This window comes from Cornus florida, unplaced genomic scaffold (genome assembly GCF_030987335.1).
Source record: "Cornus florida cultivar Cherokee Brave unplaced genomic scaffold, ASM3098733v1 CherokeeBrave_3.0.0_Hap2_Chr11, whole genome shotgun sequence".
Taxonomy (NCBI): Eukaryota; Viridiplantae; Streptophyta; class Magnoliopsida; order Cornales; family Cornaceae; genus Cornus; species Cornus florida.
This window is the reverse complement of record NW_026775581.1, coordinates 128,867,286-128,888,110: the sequence shown is the minus strand read 5'-3', so window position 1 is coordinate 128,888,110 and position 20,825 is coordinate 128,867,286. Positions and strand designations below refer to the sequence as shown.

Genomic DNA, 20,825 nt, shown 5'->3' with positions numbered 1-20,825 from the left:
ATAAATATATGTAGGTTGTTATGTATGTACGTGTTTTATGTGAGGTCCACATGTAATTAAACAATTGATTATGCAATCCATGGGGGCATCTTTGGTTGGCATACGAAGGAAGCTTACAGCAGCCTATTGCGAAAGCCACATTTTTTAGCCTATAAAAAGCCATGTATCTACTACTTTGAGATGTGCTTAATAAAAAGCTTTTTACTTCCTCTCTCCTATCGTACTCTCTCTCTCTCTCTCTCTCTCTCTCTCTCTCTCTATATATATATATAAATACATATATTTATTACGCGTTATCAGCATGGGACTCTGTCAACTGAGAAGAAAATTCTATTTTTCTTTCTCACTTCAAAGGGTAAGCATGGGACTCTGTCAACTAAGAAGAAAATTCTATTTTTCTTTCTCACTTCAAAGGGTAAGAAAAATGAGTATTTATATTAAACTTTGTTGTTCAAGTCTCACATATAATTAAAATTATTGAGCCTACAGTCTCACAAATACTTATTTATTTATTTATATTAGAATATTTTTGTCTATTCTTTATAGAAAAGTAAATTGCTGAGCTCGAAGTCTCGCAAATGCTAAATTATTTAATTTACAAACTTGAAGTTTTGCATATATTAATATACTCTTTGTGAGCTTGAAGTTTCAGAATATTTGGTACTCTTTGCGAGCCCGAAAACGTAGAAATATAAATTATATGTGTCTTTTAGTGTAAACATATTTTGTCTTTTTGCCATTGTTTTGTTTACTTAAAACACATGATTAACTTTTTGACATTGTATAGTGTATTTACTGACAAATCATATTAAAGTGACTGCAGTATTTTTATAATCTCAAATTGATTATTCTTTTTGCGAAATAATTCTAATTATGTTATTTTATCATTTATAGTTCATAATGTCAAATCTTACCAAGCTTGAATTTGTGGCACTTGATATCTCGGGCAAAAACTACTTATCATGGATCCTTGGCGCCGAGATCTAATTAAGGAAGAAAATAATGCGTCCCTGCAGGACCGCGCGAAAACTATGATTTTTCTTCGCTATCACCTCCATGAGGAATTAAAAACAGAGTATCTCACGGTTAAGGATCCACTTACACTGTGAAAAATTTTGAAAGAATGATATGAGCATCAAAAAACTGTGATCCTTCCAAAAGCTCGCTATGACTGGATCCACCTGCGATTGTAGGATTTTAAAAGTGTAAGTGAGTACAATTCAGCCTTGTTTAAAATCAACTCACAATTAAAATTATATGGAGAAAAAATTACTGATGATGATATGTTAGAAAAAACATACTCCACATTTCATGCCTCAAATGTGCTCCTGCAGCAGCAATATAGAGGGCAGATTTACTAAATATTCTGAACTGATTTCTTGTTTGTTAGTGGCTGAACAAAATAATGAGTGTTTGATTAAAATCCACCAGTCCTATCCAACTGGATCTGTACCATTCCCAGAAACGAATGTGTCCTCATTTCACGACCATGGACGTAGACGTGGATGCGGACGCGGACGTAGTGGTGGTCGTGGATATGGTCGCAATAGAAATAATTATAATAATCGTGGTGGTCATAATTCCTCATTGACTCCCAGAAGGAACTCCACACCATCCCACCAGAAGTGGAATTCAAATGCGACCAAGCAGGCAAAAGGAAAAGCTTTGCAAAACAAAGCTCCTGAGATATATGATGATAAGCCTTGCTATAGATGTGGAATGAAAGGTCATTGATCGCGTACCTGTTGTACGCCCAAACATCTAGTTGATATTTACCGTGCCTCAATGAATGATAAGGGAAAAGGGAAGGAAATTGAAATGAATTTTGTGGATGACGACTTATCAGTTGATATTACTCACCTTGATATTTCTGACTTCTTTGTTGATCTTAGTAGTAATATTAATCATTTGATTGGTGATGGAAATGTCTATACCAATTAATGTGTCCTTCTTTATCATGTTATCCCTTGTGTGTTTTATCTTATCTGTCTCAGTATGTTTAACTTTTCATTGTATCAATATGTCTCTATCTAGGTTGTACCAGTATATATTTTTTTTTGGCTATTTTGTATGTAAATCTAGTTTGTATTTCAAGTTTGAAGCAATGAAATATATATTTTGTGTATGAAAAAGTATGGATCTAACTAAGGCATTAACTGTACCCAAGATAAATGGTGAAGATATATGTCTGGCAGACAGTGCAACAACACACACTATACTCCGAGATATAAAATATTTTTCGCGTATAACATTAGTTGAAGCTCGTGTCAATACAATATCAGGTCCAGCAGATCTAATTGAAGGCTCCGAAAGAGCTATCATTGTGTTACCATGTGGAACAAAATTGAATATTGGTGATACTCTATACTCTACCATATCCAAAAGAAATTTATTAAGTTTTAAAGATATACGTCTCAACGGTTATCATATTAAGACTATAAATGAAGGGGGTATTGAATATCTCTGTATTACATGCCAGAAGCATGTATTAGAAAAACTCCCTGATTTATCTTCTGGATTATATTATACAAATATAAGAGCAATTGAGTCATATGCAGTGATGCACCAGAAATGCTCTGACCCAAATATTTTTATACTTTGGCATGATCGCCTTGGTCATCCTGGGTCAACAATGATGCGCCGAATCATTGAAAATTCACATGATCATCCACTAAAGAACCAGAAGATTCTTTTAGCAAATGATTATCCTTGTACCGCTTGTTCACAAGGTAAATTAATAGTCAGACCATCACCTTCCAAGGTCGTCATTGAATGCCCACCATTTTTACAACGAAGTCAAGGGGATATATGTGGACTAATTCATCCAGCGTGAGGACCATTTCGATATTTTATGGTCTTAATTGATGCATCAACACGGTGGTCACACGTAAGTTTACTTTCTACTCGTAATGTTACATTTGTTCGACTCCTTGCTCAAATAATCCGATTACAAACACAATTTCCGGATTATCTAATCCAGACTATTCATCTTGATAATGCCGGGGAATTCACATCTCAATCATTTGATGACTATTGCATGTCAATTGGCATTCTTATTGAATATCCTGTTACACATACTCACACCCAAAATGGTCTTGCAGAATCTTTTATTAAACGTCTTCAGTTAATAGCTAGACCATTACTTATGAGAGCTAAACTACCTGTTTTTGCTTGGGGACATGCGATATTACATGCAGCATCACTAGTTCGCATTAGACCAACTGCATATCATAGTTTTTCACCACTACAACTTGTGATTGGTCAACAACCAAATATCTCTCACTTACGAGTTTTCGGTTGCGCTGTATATGTTCCCATTGCACCCCCACAACGCACCAAAATGGGTCATCAATGACGACTTGGTATTTATGTAGGTTTTCATTCTCCATCTATTATTAGATATCTTGAACCTATGACAGATGATGTTTTTAAGGCGCGGTTTGCTGACTGTCATTTCGATGAGGCTGTTTTCCCTCCATTAGGCGGGGGGAAGAAAAAGCCAGAAGAGCAATGAGTTATTAATTGGAATGTCTCGACTTTATCTCATTTCGATCCTCGCACAAATCAATGTAAACTAGAAGTTCAAAGGATCATTCATTTACAAACTATTGTAAATCAATTACCCGATGCATTCACTGTCACAAAGAAAGTGATGAAATCACATATACCAGCTGCAAACATTCCAACAAAGAATTAATGTCCCTATAGGACAATCTGTCGGTCTTATTGCAAATACATCTAAGACACGCCAGAAGCATGGTAGACCAGTCGGTGCAAAAAATACTGTTCCCCGGAAGAGGAAAGCATAAGAGAAATCAAATAAAGAAATTGACACTCCTGAAGAGGTCACACTTGCAAAAGAAACAAAGAAAATGATTGATCAATCTAAATTTTATAAGCAAGTAGCCCAAGAAGATATGCATGTCTTGGAAGTGGCACAAGCCCCTGAAGAGGCACTGGTACCTGAAAATAATGAGATTTCAATAAACTATAGAGAATTGTGGGATAAAAATACAGTTATTATTAGCGATATATTCTCCTTTGCAGTTGCTCTTGATATTGCAGGTGATAATAAGGATCTTGAACCTTAAAATGTCGAAGAGTATCGATGTAGAAATGATTGGCCAAAATGGAAAGAAGCAATACAGGCAGAGCTAAAGTCATTAACAAAATGTGAAGTATTTGGACCTATTGTCCAGACTAGAGGCGGAGGGAGGGGTAGGCCAACGGGGCCTGGCCCCCCAAAAAAAAAAAATTTTTTTTATTAGTATACACATAAAATATATATATATATATATATATATATATATATATATATATATTAGTACACTGGCCCCCCTGTGATACCCCTCGGATCCGAGACACGGGTTGATCAGGCCCAGACCCCAAACCCGAGGGAATATCTAACAATTAATATTTTATAATGAACACGGAATATAAAATGAATTAAGAAATGAAATTAAAACTGAAAAGAACTAAAAATAGAATCCGCAAAATATTATAATTATTAAATTCCATCAAACCCAAATTCCAAAACTCCATCAGTTTACAACTCGGGAATCCATCTTTAGTGGACCCCTATTAAACATCCAAACGGAAGATAAAACAACTGTAATAAACATCCAGAAATAAAACTATGGAGAGAGCCCTACATCGTCGGAAGAGGGAATAGAGACCTCTGCTCAGCACGAACACGTCTAAGCCTGGAACTGTCGTGTACCTGAAAAATAGAAGTGGGTCAGGCCCACGCGCAAGTTCTATCCTACTACAATCCAAGCAGAGACTCGATACGCATATACATTCTAACCAACTCATCAATAGCTAATAGTCCGTATGTATATATAATTACACTAAAGGACTCTCACTGGACTACAGGCCGGTCTCAACCTGAATAGAGGCAACATGCAAAACGCACACAAAGTGGGCATGTGTACCTAAGCCTAACAGGGTACACCTCCAACCATCATAGCCAGCTATGCATCCCAATGCATATACGCTCCCTAACCGTCGATCCTGAGACTCAAGCTCATATCGAGGTACCATAAAAATATATTTAAAATCCATCCAGAATTCATAGTAGTGCCGCTCAACTATATGTTGCCTTGACACTACAAATCCATAGGATTTAACCTTTAGTCAATCCATTTCCTTAATCCCAGAATAGGTAGGACTTAGCGGTTTTTGAGCTAATCCCCCTTGTATGCCACCGTCCCATACCGGTGCATACATTTCATCCATCCAGTAGTTGATAACACAGACCATGCATGTAAATATCAACTGATCCATAAGTCCAACAATTTAAAATAAAAATATTAAACTAGACATTCAATTGTTCCATAAAGAGCATACAAAAATTATGTAATTTAATATGCTGCTTTTAAACTACGTAACCATAATCCAGCAATTGGCAATACAACAGTATATGTGATTATCAATTTATCCCAGAATCCATATTATTGAGAGAACATGAATAAATGTCTACCTCAATTAATTTCATAGCAAGTATAATAAACATTGACAAATTATCATGCTTATATCACCCGTCCAACAATTGATGCGATAGATGCTGAAATTTAAACATCAATTACTCCTTAACAAGCATAGTAAAAATACAATGCTTATTTTATACCATTAATACATGATTAGAATTTGATAAACATTTACAAAAAGTTTCTACAACAAATTAAGCAACTTAAACCACTTGCATTCCCTAACAGTTTACAACTTTGTTTAGAATTGATTATTGTTCAACCTATAAACCCCAAGTGGTTTATTAACCATTCCCACACCCTCTGGAGCTTTAATATAACCTTAAAACTCATTAAGGTTCCCATGCACAGTCCCTGAATGTCCCAAACAGATCAAAAACTCAGCCCAGAAGCAAAATTCGGCAAAAATTGCATCAAAAGGGGAAGGAGCCGCCTCCCCCACATGGGGAGCCGCCTCCCCCTTGTGTGGAGCCGGCTCCACTCCATGTGGAGACGCCTCCACACACCCTAGAGCTGGCTCCACCTTGTGTGGAGCCGCCTCTTCCTCCTGTTCCCCTCTCTACTTGCGTTCCTTCTTCAGTTCCATCTCCAGCGACCCCCAGTTTGATCTGTCCTTAACTCTAAAGGTTTCTCTCGACTAAAACTAGGTTTCCAATGCTCTAGATAATTTAAAACTCTTTAATCTTCAATCCACTTGAATCAGAACAGGAAATAAGCAAAGACGAGTTATAACAAGAAATTTTAAAACATGTAAACACATACAGTTCCAAACGAACCTACCATACAAACCAGATCTTTGTTATTACTTCCCAGTGTGTTACAGACTAACTAAACTCTGTTCACATTAATTTACATGAATTAATTCAGGAGTTACGCAAGAAAGAATCCGAAACAACCAATACGTAACATGAAACCACGACCAGTTTTGTTTTTTCATTCAGACAAGCCATCTGGTTTAATATTAATCTTTATTAGTCCTGGAGTTGCATTAAACATGTAAATAACACAAGTCCAAGGGAAAGAGTTAGGAATAGAACTTGCCTTTTGCCTTTAGCCTTGCACAGTCGTCTTCTTACGTTCTCCGGCAACGTCCTACTGAAATCCTCCTCTGTTCTCTCTCTGCCTCCACTGTCGTGAATAGTTTTTTTTTCTAAAACCCTAAGCAGACTTAATACTTATATTTATAGGTTTATACAGAACCTAAAATCAAGCCAAACCCTACAATGAATCCTAACCGTCCTATAGAGAATTCTAATTAAAATCTACGTCGGCTACCAAGACTTAACTTCTAAACAAAACCCTAAATTAAACCAATTAAGCATTTAAAAGAATTAAAATACCAAAAATACAATTAACTAAACAATTAAATAAACTAACATACAATTAACTAAATAACAAGCAAATAAATTAATAATTTCAAATAAATTCAAACATTCAAATACACAAGCAAAATAAACAATTCTATCAGGTAATTAAATCAAATAGTACAATTTAAAGAAAATTAAAGCCAAATGGATAATTAAAACAATTAACTCAAATAATCACAATTAATGTAAATAAACCAAATAATTAATTCAAATAATACAAATAAGTCAAGTAAGTCAAATAATTAAAAAGTCAATTAAAACATAAATTAAATACCAGGACTATCCTTTTGAAATTAGGGGTATTACACCCCCCCACCCCTCTTGCCTTGCCCTAACCCTCTTTTCTTCACCTTCTCCTCCGCTTAGACTGTTTGTAGGAATTGATGAATTGGTACACTACTTAGCCTCTTGATCTTCACATTTTCCGATTTATCTCTTCGTCAGACTCTCGAATCTTGATTGATTACCTGGTAATTCCAATTTCCACAGAGAACTCACATCCATTATAATTTATTCTGTTATTTTTCTTTTTCAATTGATACTTTGATAGTGTTTCTGTTTTACATAGCCGTTTACTGGCCGTTTGTTCAATATTTTTCGAATCTTGTTCGGTATACAAATTTTGCATAGCTATTTCATCAAAGTCTAGGGCATTGTTCACTTGTTCTTAGCGCACAATCTTGATGTTTGCTTTGTTGAATTCATGTATTTTGCCTCTTATTTGTAGTTAAATGACAGCATGTCAGCATATATAGATAAAATGAAGGAGTTTAAATGTTTAATCGGACTCACTGTGGGACTTTGAGATTGTTTTGGACTTGAGTCTTGAATTACTTTATTGTCCACTGTCCACAAATCTTGCTTTATTAATTTATTGTCCACTGACCACTGTCCACAAATTTTGGAAGCAATTTTGTTATTTCTCTTACCAACTTTATTGTTCACTGCCCACAAATCTTGCTTTATTGTCCACTGTCCACAAATTTTGGAAGCAATTTTGTTATTTCTTTTACTAATTTCTCAATGGTACTGATGTTTATAATTTTCTACATCTCAGGAGTAAAACTGCATAATATTTTGAGGGAAACTATCACGGACTAACACGGAGGCTTTGAAAATCTTAATTGGTACACATTTTTTTATTCTAAAACTTATCTTTTCCTATTTTTTCTGAAATTCACTTGAAATTAGTCATGCAAGTGTTGTTATATATACAAATTCTAAACTCACTTCACAAGCAAACAATTTATTTTTTAGACACTTCACAGGCGCACAATTTATTTTTTAGACACTGCACAGGTGCACAATTGTGGGTGATAACTTTTTTATATTTTAAATTAGTTGTTTTATATGCAATGAGGGTGCAATATTATTTTTATTCAATTATGCTTATTAGGAATTTAGGATCGGTGGTTTAAATTACAATGTAAAACCTTAGGTATTAAAAGTTTATATTTGAATTACCCTCTTTAGGTACAGTGTTATACGACGATGGTGAAGCCAAAAAGAACTATTGATTGTTTTTTTCAAAAAAATGATGTGCATTCTGTGGCTTCCGCCTCTAATGTCGATGTTTCGATTCATGATAACCAGCGTTCTTCAAAATCTCTAAGAGTTGAACTTACAAAAGTTGATCCTACCTTTTTAGAACGTGATCCAGGATTACGTCGTCAAATATGGGATTATCCTGTTGACGAACGTGATGAAGTTCGACGAGCTTATATTAAAGCGAAACCATATCAAATTGTGCTTTCAGTATATCCGCTTTCTGGATCGGAAAAGCATCGTCGTCGATTTCAATCATCTTGGTTTAAATTATTTCCTACCTGGTTAGAGTATTCTCCTTCAAAGGATGCTGCATATTTGTAATACCCCTAATTTTAAAAAGGATATTCCTGGTATTTAATGGTATTTAATTTATTATTTAAGTGCATTTTATTTGATTATGTGTCATTATTCTTTTTATTAGGTGCTTAATTGTTTTCTTTTGTGGTGATTTAATTTATTTAAATGATATTTATTTTTAGTTATTTGATTGGAATTACTTGTTAGTGTTTTAATTATTTAATTGGCATAAATGGTTTAAGTGTAATTGATTTAATTATTCTATGTGTGTCTTATTTGGTTTAATTGGGTTTACTAATTATTATTTTGTTCAACTAGATTATTTGTTAAGTATTTAATGGTGAATAGGGTAATTAGGTAAATACATTTAACTAGGGTTTTAATTACAGTATAAATTAGGGTTTTATATTATAGCCGTCGTAGGTTTCTACGTTAATTGGATGGGCCGGTTAGGATTGTGAGTTGGACTTAAATGAATCTAGGGTTTAAGAAAACTCTATAAGTATAAGGTAGACGTCTGTGTAGGGTTTTTTTTAAAACAAAGCACACATTTTGTGGAAGTGGAGAAGGAAAAACGCAATTTTTCACATTATGCCAAGGTTTGATCAAAGCTCCGATCCCGCTTCGTCCGTGGTCCGATCGAGCTGAATTTTGGAAGAGAGGTTCACGACTCAGTGACGCACAATCTGAATGGTACAGATCAGAGTTTGACCTCGGGAACAGTGATTCGTACTCGTGAACAGTAACTGGGTCGCACAGGTTTTTTCCATTATGCCCAGATTTCATCAAACATCCGATTCCGCTTCGTCCGTGGTCCGATCGAGCTAAAATTTGGAGGATAGGTTCATGACTCAGTGTCGCACAATCTGAACGGTGGAGATCAGATTTTGAGTTCAGGAATAGTATTTCGTACCCGTAAACAGTAACCGGGTTTTGGAACTCGCCGGGATTTTTTTTAAGAAGACGACGTTGAAACTTTGAACAAAAGTTTCTGAGGCAAGATTCTATCCTTACTCTTTCCCTTAGGCTTCATACTCTTTGCACTCTTACATGATTTCAGGATTAATGAAGATTAAACCAAACTAAAATGATATCTGTTTTGCTATGAAACTGATAGTTACAGTAGTGTTGTATGCTTGTTCAACCTAGACTAAGCATGTTTGTGGATGCATTGTGGTTCTGTGATTCACGTTTTTCCTTACCACTGCTAGTGTAAATTATTGGAAGGATGGGTCTAGATGATAGCTATCTTAACTTCTGTAATAGCAACTGTTGGAACTTAAATACTAGGAGGATTTAAGTTTAACACTAGATCGGTTTTGTGGAACACTACAATTTGAGCATGTCTACATACATACTGTGAATATTGTTTTGATGCTTACATTATCACAGTTAGTATCAATTGTGAAGGTTAGGATTTTGTGATACATACCCTACATATGTGTATGTCATTTGTAAGGTGTTAAATGGAAGTTTTAATTAATTCTGTCTTTATATCAGACTAAAGGGAACAACTTAAATTGGGCATGTATATGTTGTTGTTGTGACCCTGTTTATCAATGCTTATTTTATCACTGCTAACATTGAATGTTGGATGTTGGAATTTAGTTGATATATACTTGATTTATTGGTATTATTGACTACTGGAGGATTGGAAAGTAGGCACCGGTATGGGATGGTGGCATACTAAGGATGGGTTTGATTTTTAAAACAATACCATTATCCACCTACTTGGAATAAGGATGGGATTAACTAAAAGTTAAGTCCCGTGAATTTGTATTGTCATGGCAACTACTTGTTAAGCGGCAATACCAGGGATTTTGGATGGATTTTATATATGTAATGTTATGGTGCCTCGGTATGAGTTTGAGCCTCAGGACCGATGGCTAGGGAGCATATATGTATCGGGATGTGTAGCTGGCTACGATGGTTGGAGGTGTACCCTGTTTAGGTATAGGTACATATGCCCACTTCGTGTGCGTTTTAGCATGTTACCTCTATTCAGGTTGAGTCCGGCCTGTAGTCCAGTGAGAGTCCTTTAGTGTGACTATATATATATTTACGGACTATCAGCTATTGTTGAATTGTTTAGGATGTACATGCGTATCGGGCCTCTGTTTGGATTGTAGTAGTATAGAACTTGCGCGTGGGCCTGACCCACTTCTATTTTTCAGGTACACGACAGTTCCAGGCTTAGACGTGTTCGTGCTGAGCAGAGGTCTCTCTTCACTCTTCCGACGATGTAGGGCTCTCTCTATAGTTTTATTTCTGGACGTTTATTACAGTTGTTCTATCTTCCGTTTAGATGTTTAATAGGGGTCCACTAGAGATGGATTCCCAAGTTGTAAACTGATGGAGTTTTGGAGTTTGGGTTTGATGGATTTTAATAATTATAATATTTTGCGGATTCTATTTTTAGTTACTTCCAGCTTTAATTTCATTTCTTAGTTTATTTTGTATTCCGTGCTCATTATAAAATATTAATTGTTTGATATTCCCTCGGGTTTGGGCCTGGGCCTGATCAACCCGTGTCTCGGATCCGAGAGGTATCACAATATTGCTTACCTTGCTTTCTTTTTGGAGCGAACCAACCGGGCGTCTTGGAACCAATGCATTTACTAGTGAAGGCTTTCGAAGTTGGAAGAAAGTTAATGATGGCAATATGTGTGCTTTTTTAAATCATGTGGGAGGAAGTCCATGTTCTACTCATAGCATTGCTGAGAGAACGTGTAAGGACTTAATGAATCAACCTTGTCATATTGATACAGTGATGGTTAGACAAACTTCCGTACACGTTTCAAATAATCGATTGAGATTGAATGTCACAATTGATGTGGTCCGATGACTTACTTATCAAGCTTCTGCATTTAGAAGGCATGATGAATCCCTTCAATCAAGTAATCGAGGCAATTTCATTGAAATGGTAAAGGCTTTTGCGTCATATAATGATGATGTCGCTAGAATTGTTCTTGAAAATGCTCCAAAAAATGCCAAGTATACCTTGCCACAAATTCAAAAAGAGATTTTGCATATTGTTTCTAGAAAAGTGAGAAATAAGATTCGTGAAGATATCGGCGATGCCAAGTTTTGTATTCTTGTTGATGAAGCTCGTAATGAATCTAAAAGAGAGCAAATGGCTCTCGTTTTAAGATACGTTGATAATGATGGTTTTTTACAAGAAAGTTTCTTTGATCTTGTGCATGTCAAAGATACAACTTCATTGAATTTAAAAAGGATCTTTGTGCAGTTCTTTCTCACTATAATCTTGATATTCACAATCTCCGAGGTCAAGGTTATGATGGTGCTAGCAATATGCGTGGTGAATGGAATGGTTTGCAAGCATTATTTCTTAATGATTGTCCTTATGCATATTATGTGCATTGCTTAGCTCACTAACTACAACTAGCATTAGTTGCCGCATCAAGAGAAGTAATCATTGTCCATCAATTCTTTTCAAACTTGAACTTCATTATCAATAACATCGGAGCTTCTTGCAAACGAACTGATGAATTACATTCTGCTCAAGTTATGGAAATTTCCCACTTGATATATCTTGATGAACTTGAAACCGGTCGAGGAGCTAATCAGATTGCTAACTTGCAATGACCTGGAGATACTCGTTGGAGCTCCCATTTTGATTCTGTTTGTAGTTTGATAAGGTTATTTGGTCCAACATGTTCAGTTCTTAACAACCTCATTGAAGATGGATGTAATTACAAGATCCGGGGAGATGCTGATACTGCTTTTAATACTCTTAGATCATTTCAGTTTGTGTTTATTTTGCATTTGATAAAAAGATATCATGGGAATAATTAATATCCTTTGTCAAGCTTTACAACAAAAAGATCAAGACATCGTAAATGTTATGCAATTGGTTTCAAGTACAAAACAAATCATTCTGAAATTGAGAGAAAATGGTTGGAACAAGTTACTTGATATTGTTAAATCATTTTGTGAGTGCCACAACATTGATGTGCCTGATTTGAGTGTTCCTTATACCAAAAAAATTAAGGGTCAGTCACGTCACCCACAAGAGAATATTACACTTGAGCACTACTATCAGATTGATATATTTTATGGCACAATTGATTCACAATTGCAGGAGTTGAATAACAGATTTAGTGAAAAGGCAATGAAACTTGTTACTCTTAGCTCAGCTTTGGATCCTAGAGATGGTTACAAGTTCTTTAACGTTAAAGACATTTGCACGCTTGTAGATGAATTTTATCCTCAAGATTTCACGGACCAAGAGAGGATTATGTTGACATTCCAATTGCAACATTATGAGGTTGAAATGCTTGTTCATTCATATTTGAAAAATATGTCAACGATTTCTGAACTATGTAGAGGATTAGTGGAAACAAAGAAGTCAAAAATCTACTTTTTGATTGATAGGTTGATTTGTCTTGTCTTGACTCTTCCCGTTTCCACGGCAACTACAGAAAGGGCATTTTCAACTATGAAACTTGTCAAAACATAACTGCGCAACAGGATGGAGGATGAGTTTCTTGCAGATTACTTGAGTGTCAGTATTGAAAAAGAAATTGCTCAGACTTTTAGTACAGATTCAATTATAGATGATTTTTCTTCTCTAAAAGATCGTCGAGCTCAGCTTTTGTAGTAGTTGTTTGGTCTTTCAGGTTTCTTTTTGTATTTATCTATGTCATATTTGACTAGATATAGACGAAGTATTATTTTGTAAACAAATTGGCCAAATTTTGTCTAAATATATTTTTGTATGCATCTAATCGATCATGAAGTACTTTTGACTTAAAATATTATTATATTATATTAGTAAAACTGTTAATACTCTGCCCCCCCCTTACATTGAATCCTGGCTCCGCCCCTGGTCTAGACACCAGAAGATGTCATTCCTGTAGGGTACAAATGGGTATTTGTAAGGAAATATAATGAGAAAAATGAAATTATAAGATATAAAGCCCGACTTGTAGCCCAAGGTTTCTTGTAGAGACCTGGTATTGATTATGAGGAGACATACTCTACTGTGATGGATGCAATCACATTTCGCTTCTTGATCAGTTTGACAATCTTAGAAGTACTGGATATGCGTGTGATGGACGTGGTTACAGCATATTTATATGGATCACTATATAGTGACATATGTATGAAAATCCTTGAAGGATTTAAAATGCCTGAAGCAAATAGTTTGAAACCACGTACCATGTATTCAATCAAGTTACAACGATCCTTGTACGGATTGAAACAATCCGGACGCATGTGGTACAATCGTCTCAGCGAGTATTTACTAAAAGAAGGATATGTGAATAATCAAGTTTGTCCATACATTTTCATCAAGAAATCAAAATCTGGATTTACCATTATAGCTGTATATGTTGACGATCTAAATCTCGTGGGAACTCTTGAAAATCTCACTACGACTGCTAATTATTTAAAGAAAGAATTCGAAATGAAAGATCTTGGTAGAACAAATTTTTGTCTCGGCCTGCAGATTGAACATTTACCAAGTGGAATTTTTATCTATCAATCAACATACACTGAAAAAGTCCTGAAGCGCTTTTATATGGATAAGGCTCACCCGTTGAGTTCTCCACTGATTGTCCGATCACTTGATGTTAAGAAAGATCCTTTTCGTCCTCAAGAAGAAGGCGATGAAGTTCTTGCTCCTGAAGTACCATATCTTAATGCCCTCGGTGCTCTAATGTACCTTGCGAATTGTACCAGACCTGATATAACATTTGCAGTCAACTTACTAGCACGGTATAGTTCTGCAATAACTTGAAGACATTGGAATGGGGTCAAACACATTATGCGTTACCCTCGGGGAATGACTGATATGGGGTTGTTTTATTTAAGAAAATTAAAGCCCCAGTTGATCGGATATGCAGATGCAGGTTATCTTTTTGACCCACATACAGCTCGATCACAAACAGGGTACTTGTTTACTTGTGGTGATACTGCTATATCATGGCGATCTATGAAACAGACCATGACTGCAACTTTCTCAAATCACTCTGAGATACTCGTAATTCATGAAGCAGGTAGAGAGTGTGTTTGGTTGAGATCTGTTATACAACATATTCGAGAATTATGTGGACTTTCCTCAATCAAAGATAGTCCTACAATATTATATGAAGATAATACAACATGTATTGCACAGGTAAGAGGGGGATACATAAAAAGTGACAAAACCAAGCACATTTCACCAAAATTCTTTTCCACACACGAGCTCTAGAAAAGCCGTGATATTGATGTTCAACAGATACGCTCGAGTGATAATCTAGCAGATTTATTCATTAAAGCACTTCCAACTACAACATCCAAGAAGTTAGTGGACAACATTGGAATGCATCAACTAAAGGATCTTCAGGGTTGAACTAATGAGGGGGAGCAAGTGATCGAAAAGGTATTGGCATACTGTACTCTTTTTCTTTCGCTATGGTTTTTCCCACTGGGTTTTCCTAGCAAGGTTTTAATGAGGCAGTTTTAATCTATGTAATACCATACACAAGAATACTGTACTTTTTTTCCTTCACTAGGGTTTTGTCCCACTGGGTTTTCCTTAGTAAGGTTTTAATGAGGCATATTCTTAGTGTAGTATTGTGGACCCCAAGGGGGAGTGTTATGTATGTATGTGTTTTGTGTAGTGTCCACATGTAATTAAACAATTGATGATGCAATCCATGAAGACATCTTTGGTTGGCATATGAAGGAAGCTTCCAGCAGCGTATTGTGAAAGCCTCATTTTTGAGCCTATAAAAGGCCATGTATCTACTGCTTTGAGATGTGCTTAATAAAAAAAGCTTTTCACTTCCTCTCTCATATATTCTCTTTCTCTCTGTGCAAGCTCTCACTATTACTTACTCTCTATATATATTTAAACACATATATTTATTACATAGGTGAATTAAATTGTAGATTTGTAGGTTATTTATTTGAAATGTCATTTGAAGAAGATATTTTGAAGATAAAGAGATAGCCTTCTTTGCTAGGTTGGGCAACCAATTTAATCTGAGCTTAACTCGATTTTTTGCAAGCTTGGGCAATTATTTTTACAATTAGGGTTGAGGTGCTAGCAACCTGAATTAACCCGAACCCGAATTCTAATATTATTTTATATATATTTTTAATTTTAAATACATTATATATAATATTTAAATTATGATTATCTCTTTTTTTTTTTTTTTTTTTTTTTTTCTTTTTTTTTTTTCTAACTTCCTTTTGTTAAATCTTAACTTATTGTAGGTTAACATTTATGATAATTAAATTTCTAACAATTTGTTTGTAATTTATTAAAAATTTACAAAAAATATATATATCTTTATTTTTTTGTTTAAGAGTAATTTAATCAAAAACTAATTCGAGATCATATTAAATTTTCTATGTGAAGATTAGCCAAATGAGTAGCCCGAATTTAAAAGTATAAGGATGGGTTACGCTCTGGTTGAGTAGTTAGAGTTGAATATAGGGTTAGGGTTTAACATTTCATATGGTGGGTTGGGCTCAAGTTATACCTTAAACCCGCCCGAGTTGCAGCCCTACTTTTTCGTTATGAGTATTTTCTTGTGAACTTTAACTAAGAAATTGCAAATTCAAAGCGGTTGGATTTGGATAAGCATGATAAATGAAGTTGGGATGTCAAAAATTAATAGATGGTCCAGGTTCATGGACACTTGATGGACCAATTCAATTAGGACTCTTCGATTGAAAAAATGACTCCACAAAAGTGTATTAATCTATTATAAAGAAATTTCAACAATGGTCTTGATCTAACTAGGCCACCACGTGTCAAATGGACCTGAACCATTTAATAATTTCTCGATGTCATGTCACGGGGTTGAGAAATTATTAGGTAGTTCCGGTACCACCACATCATTTCTGGTCCCGGGCAATCCTAGTCATCCATCTAAAATAATTTATCCAGAAAGATTACACATCAGCAAAACCTTTACGTATTAGCATTTCCATCTTTTTTCTCCTCCCAACTTTCTCTCTCTACACCACTGATCTTCACTGGCCTTCTTCACGTCTCTGACGACAACGATAGGATGACTTTGCCGGCCACCACTCTGATCTTCACTGACCTTCTTCACGTCAGGTGCGCTTTATCGACTGGACGTTGGGGTGAACAGCTGACTATCATCTCCTCCGTCAACATGTCGATACTGCCCTTCACTGACACCTCTATCCCCCTCAATTGTTTTAAAAATCCTTCTCAGTTGTTTTATCGGCCATATCCGGCCATTCAAGAACAGCTCGTTGGCGGAGCTCATTGATCTGGGGCGTCGATGCTTATGGAGAATCTTTGATGTAAAGAATCATTGATTGAACTATACCAAAATCCTTAGATTTTTCGTCCCGCCTTGGTAAAGAAGAGAACGGTGATGTCGCTTTATATATCAGTGGTGTAGATAGAGAAAAAAGTTGATGTGTAAAGATTTTGCTACTGTGTAATCTTTCTAGGCAAATTTTCTTAAATAAACGGCGAGGATTGCCCGGGACCAAAAATGACGTGGTGGTCCCGAGACTACCTAATTTATAATAATCTCTCGGTGGTCCATAAGGTCAGACAAAGTGGGCCAACTAATAGCATCCGCACCAACCTCTTCGAATTTTGGCTTTCCAAAAACCACTTAGGCTATATTTGGTAGGGTGGGTTTGAAGGGGAAGGATAACATTAGTTATGAAGGAAAGGCAAGGAAAGGAAAGGGAAGGATTATTTTAATTTGGTATTGTGTTTGGTTGATTAATGAAGGAAAAGAAAAGGAAGGACAATAATCACGTTTGGGAAAAGAAGGGGAAAGAAAAGAAAGGGAATTATATTTTAAAATATATATATACTGTCTCTAGGCCCACAAGAAAAGAAAAAAAAAAAATTAGGGCAAATCATTTCAGCCTCCATATTCTCGTTCTCAACTCTGATATATATATATATATGTGTGTGTGTGTGTGTATTTATATTTATATTGTCTCCTCAGGCCCATAAGAAAATAAATAAATAAATAAATTTAGGGCAACTCATTTCAGCCTCCCCAATCTCGCCTCCATATATATATATATATATATATATATATATATATATGTATATATTTATATTGTCTCCTCAGGCTTACAAGAAAAGAAAAAAAAAAAGTTTTAAGGCAACTCATTTCAGCCTGCCCAATCTCGCCTCCATCTCCTTTCTCGTTCTCCAGTCTGAACTTGCCCTCTCTCTCTCTGTGCACTACAAGAATCAGAAGTTCAAAACCTATATATTTCAGTTTATCTATCTGTCTGCAAGAATCAAAAGTTCAAAACCCGTATCAGTATATCATTTTAGATTGTTCAGAAAATCAAAACTCATATCTTTCAATTTCCATCGCCGCTGTTCCAGTTCGGGTTCGCTGGTTACAAGCTTCAGTCGTTGGCCTACCGTCTCTCACTCTCTCTGCAGCTGCTAACTTGTATGTATATATAATCTTGAGGGTAAAATTGACATCACAAATATTGCTTCAACCATTGCCTTCCCTTTCATTCCATTTCCTCCCATTTTTGGGAAGACAAGCAAATTACTGTACAAAGCTATACATAACCTTCCAAACCCTTCCCTCTCATTTCCTTTCCTTCCACCCATTTTACCCAAACACAATTTTTTAATCACCCTCCATCACCTTCCTTCCATTTCCTCCCATTTTCACTCTACCAAACTGAGCCTTAAGCTTTTCTAAGAGCCACGTCAGCATTTACAAGAACCATATCAGCATCATTCGCTCTCCAGAAACAGACACTCCATCAGGCTCTCCATATTTTTGCTCTCCAAATATATATATATTAACTTTTTCCTAACGGCTATATTTCTAATAGCTATATTCCTAACGGCTATATTTCTAACAGCTATATTCCTAACGGCTATATTTCTAACGACTATATTTTTCATCTTATATAATGAATACTCATTTGGTCATCTGAAAATCATTACTACATTTATCTCACTCCATTGTAACAAAATATCATTATCCTTCTCTTTTAATTTTGAAATTCCATTGGCTTCGTCATCACAAGTTTTTTCTTTGTCTAACTTTAATTCTTCATCTTCCTCGTCATGCTCTTTGGAAAACAACTCTATTGCCGCGTTGATTCAACATGATCAAGAAGAATTCTATGAGATTATGAATTTAGTGAGGGCAGAGATAGTTGAACAAGTATTTCAAGTCCATAATAAAAAGTGGTACATACATCTTGACCGAGAGGGAAGCCACTATCAGCTAATGAAAGATTACTTTGACGAGAGTTGCATATATCCACCAGGGTACTTTCACAGATGATTCAGGATGCGACAAGAACTTTTTCTTTGTATCCTTAATGATGTCAAAGCTTATGATGATTACTTGGTCCAAAAAAAGGATACGACTGTCGTTTGGGGTGTTTTCTGTACGGGGCATTCTCCAATAATGTCTTTTTCGGTAATTTTACAAAATTATTTATTTTTATATATTTCATAAAATGGTTCGGTGAGGGTAATTTAGTCAATTTATGGTTAAATTTGTCAGAATGACCTATTTTCATGAAATTGAAACTTTAGGAGTATTTTTTTACACGTAAGAGATGTGATATACACTTTAAAAGTATTTTTTACAATTGACAATAATCGAAGATATTACTATTTTATTATTGTTTTTAATCTCCATCGTTTCATGTTGGAAAGGAATGAGTCTTTTTTATTTATAGTTCAGTGGGATTAATAGTTCTAGTTTTTATATTTGTCAAAAAAAATAATGTCAAGAGTATTTATTTATTTTAAGTAAAAAAAACGCAGTCATGATATTCTTGAGAAGATCTTCAACCACCTTTTTTTTGAAAACGAGAAAATAACGGTTATAACGTTTTTAATGCTGAAGTAATTTTCAAGGACGTTAATATGCAACAATTCTCTTAGTTAATTTCTAATGTAGGAGAACAAGTCAAAAGTCTCGTATATTTGAGAGGGAAAAAAAAAAAGGTCTCGTATATTAATATTTTTATTATAAAAATCACTATGATAATGAACAAAACTTGCTACTTCGTATAAAGCTAGCTGTGAGCAGCAAAGTTAAAGAGGCACTAGGGAGCCTGAACCAAAAAGGTTTGGCCCGTTTTTGTTTCAAAAGCAATCTGATCATCAGAAGGTGCTCAAGGAAAGTCATGGCAAAGCCTTGCCCATTTACAAATAATTTCGGTCAACTCTCTCATCTAAATATTAATTATATCATTTATTTTAATTTTATTATTAGTATCAATTTATTATAAAATAAAAAAAGAAAAAGAAAATAGAGTTGTAACTACTATTTTTCGTAAAATATAATTTTAAAAAATTTAAAAATTACTTAAACAAAAAAAAATATATCTTCATTTTCATGCAATATATTCTTGAAAAATTAAGAAATTACTTAAATTGTTTTAAAATTTTGTATGTAATATTTTTATTTAAATAATTAATTTCAAAAATTAAAGCTAAATTTATGAAAATTTAATGGAGAATATATCATCAAATTAGTATGTATTTTTTTCATAATTTATTTTAATAAGAAAAATAAATTAAGTGTAATTCAATAAAAAATGACATTAATTATCGTCATTTAATGAAAAGGACATTTTGTAACAAAATATGATAGTTCAGAAGGTATTGTACACAAAATATATTTTAAGTAAATTATTTAAAATGTTCAAACATAATTCAGAGGGTTTGTTTTTTTTTTTTTTTTTTTTTTTTTTTTTGCACTTTTTGCACTTTAGCGTTTATTAATTAACCCTTACTCAAGCATCTAATCATTTACTTATATTGATTATCAAGATTTCCTAGATACGATTTCACTATATCGTAGATGGGCTCATTGGTTGCCAATTAAAAAAATGCAGACTGAAACAAAAGTCTGATTGCTACATTTATGAAAAAAAAAAAAAAAGAGGTGCGATAGTTATGGTCTTGAAACTTTGAAGTACTATTTTGTTTTTGGATGGATTAATGGTATTATCCACATCCTCCTTTTTCTGATTATGACTTGAAATTTCAGTTTGCATCTACCAGTCAGATGCAAGGCGGTGGCATTTCTAGCTATATATATTAAGTAGTTGACCTTATTAAAAATTTGTTAGCCGATCGAGTGGTTGGGTTATTTTTTGTGTTTGT

General features: G+C 34.7%; 1 protein-coding gene across 1 annotated transcript; it reads left to right on the top strand.

The window, feature by feature from the left end:
• Positions 1–8,347: 8,347 nt before the first annotated feature.
• Positions 8,348–8,725, top strand: LOC132282116 (uncharacterized). The gene has a single exon (XM_059783739.1). It carries the CDS (start codon positions 8,348–8,350, stop codon positions 8,723–8,725), a length of 378 nt encoding a protein of 125 aa, XP_059639722.1.
• Positions 8,726–20,825: the final 12,100 nt, after the last annotated feature.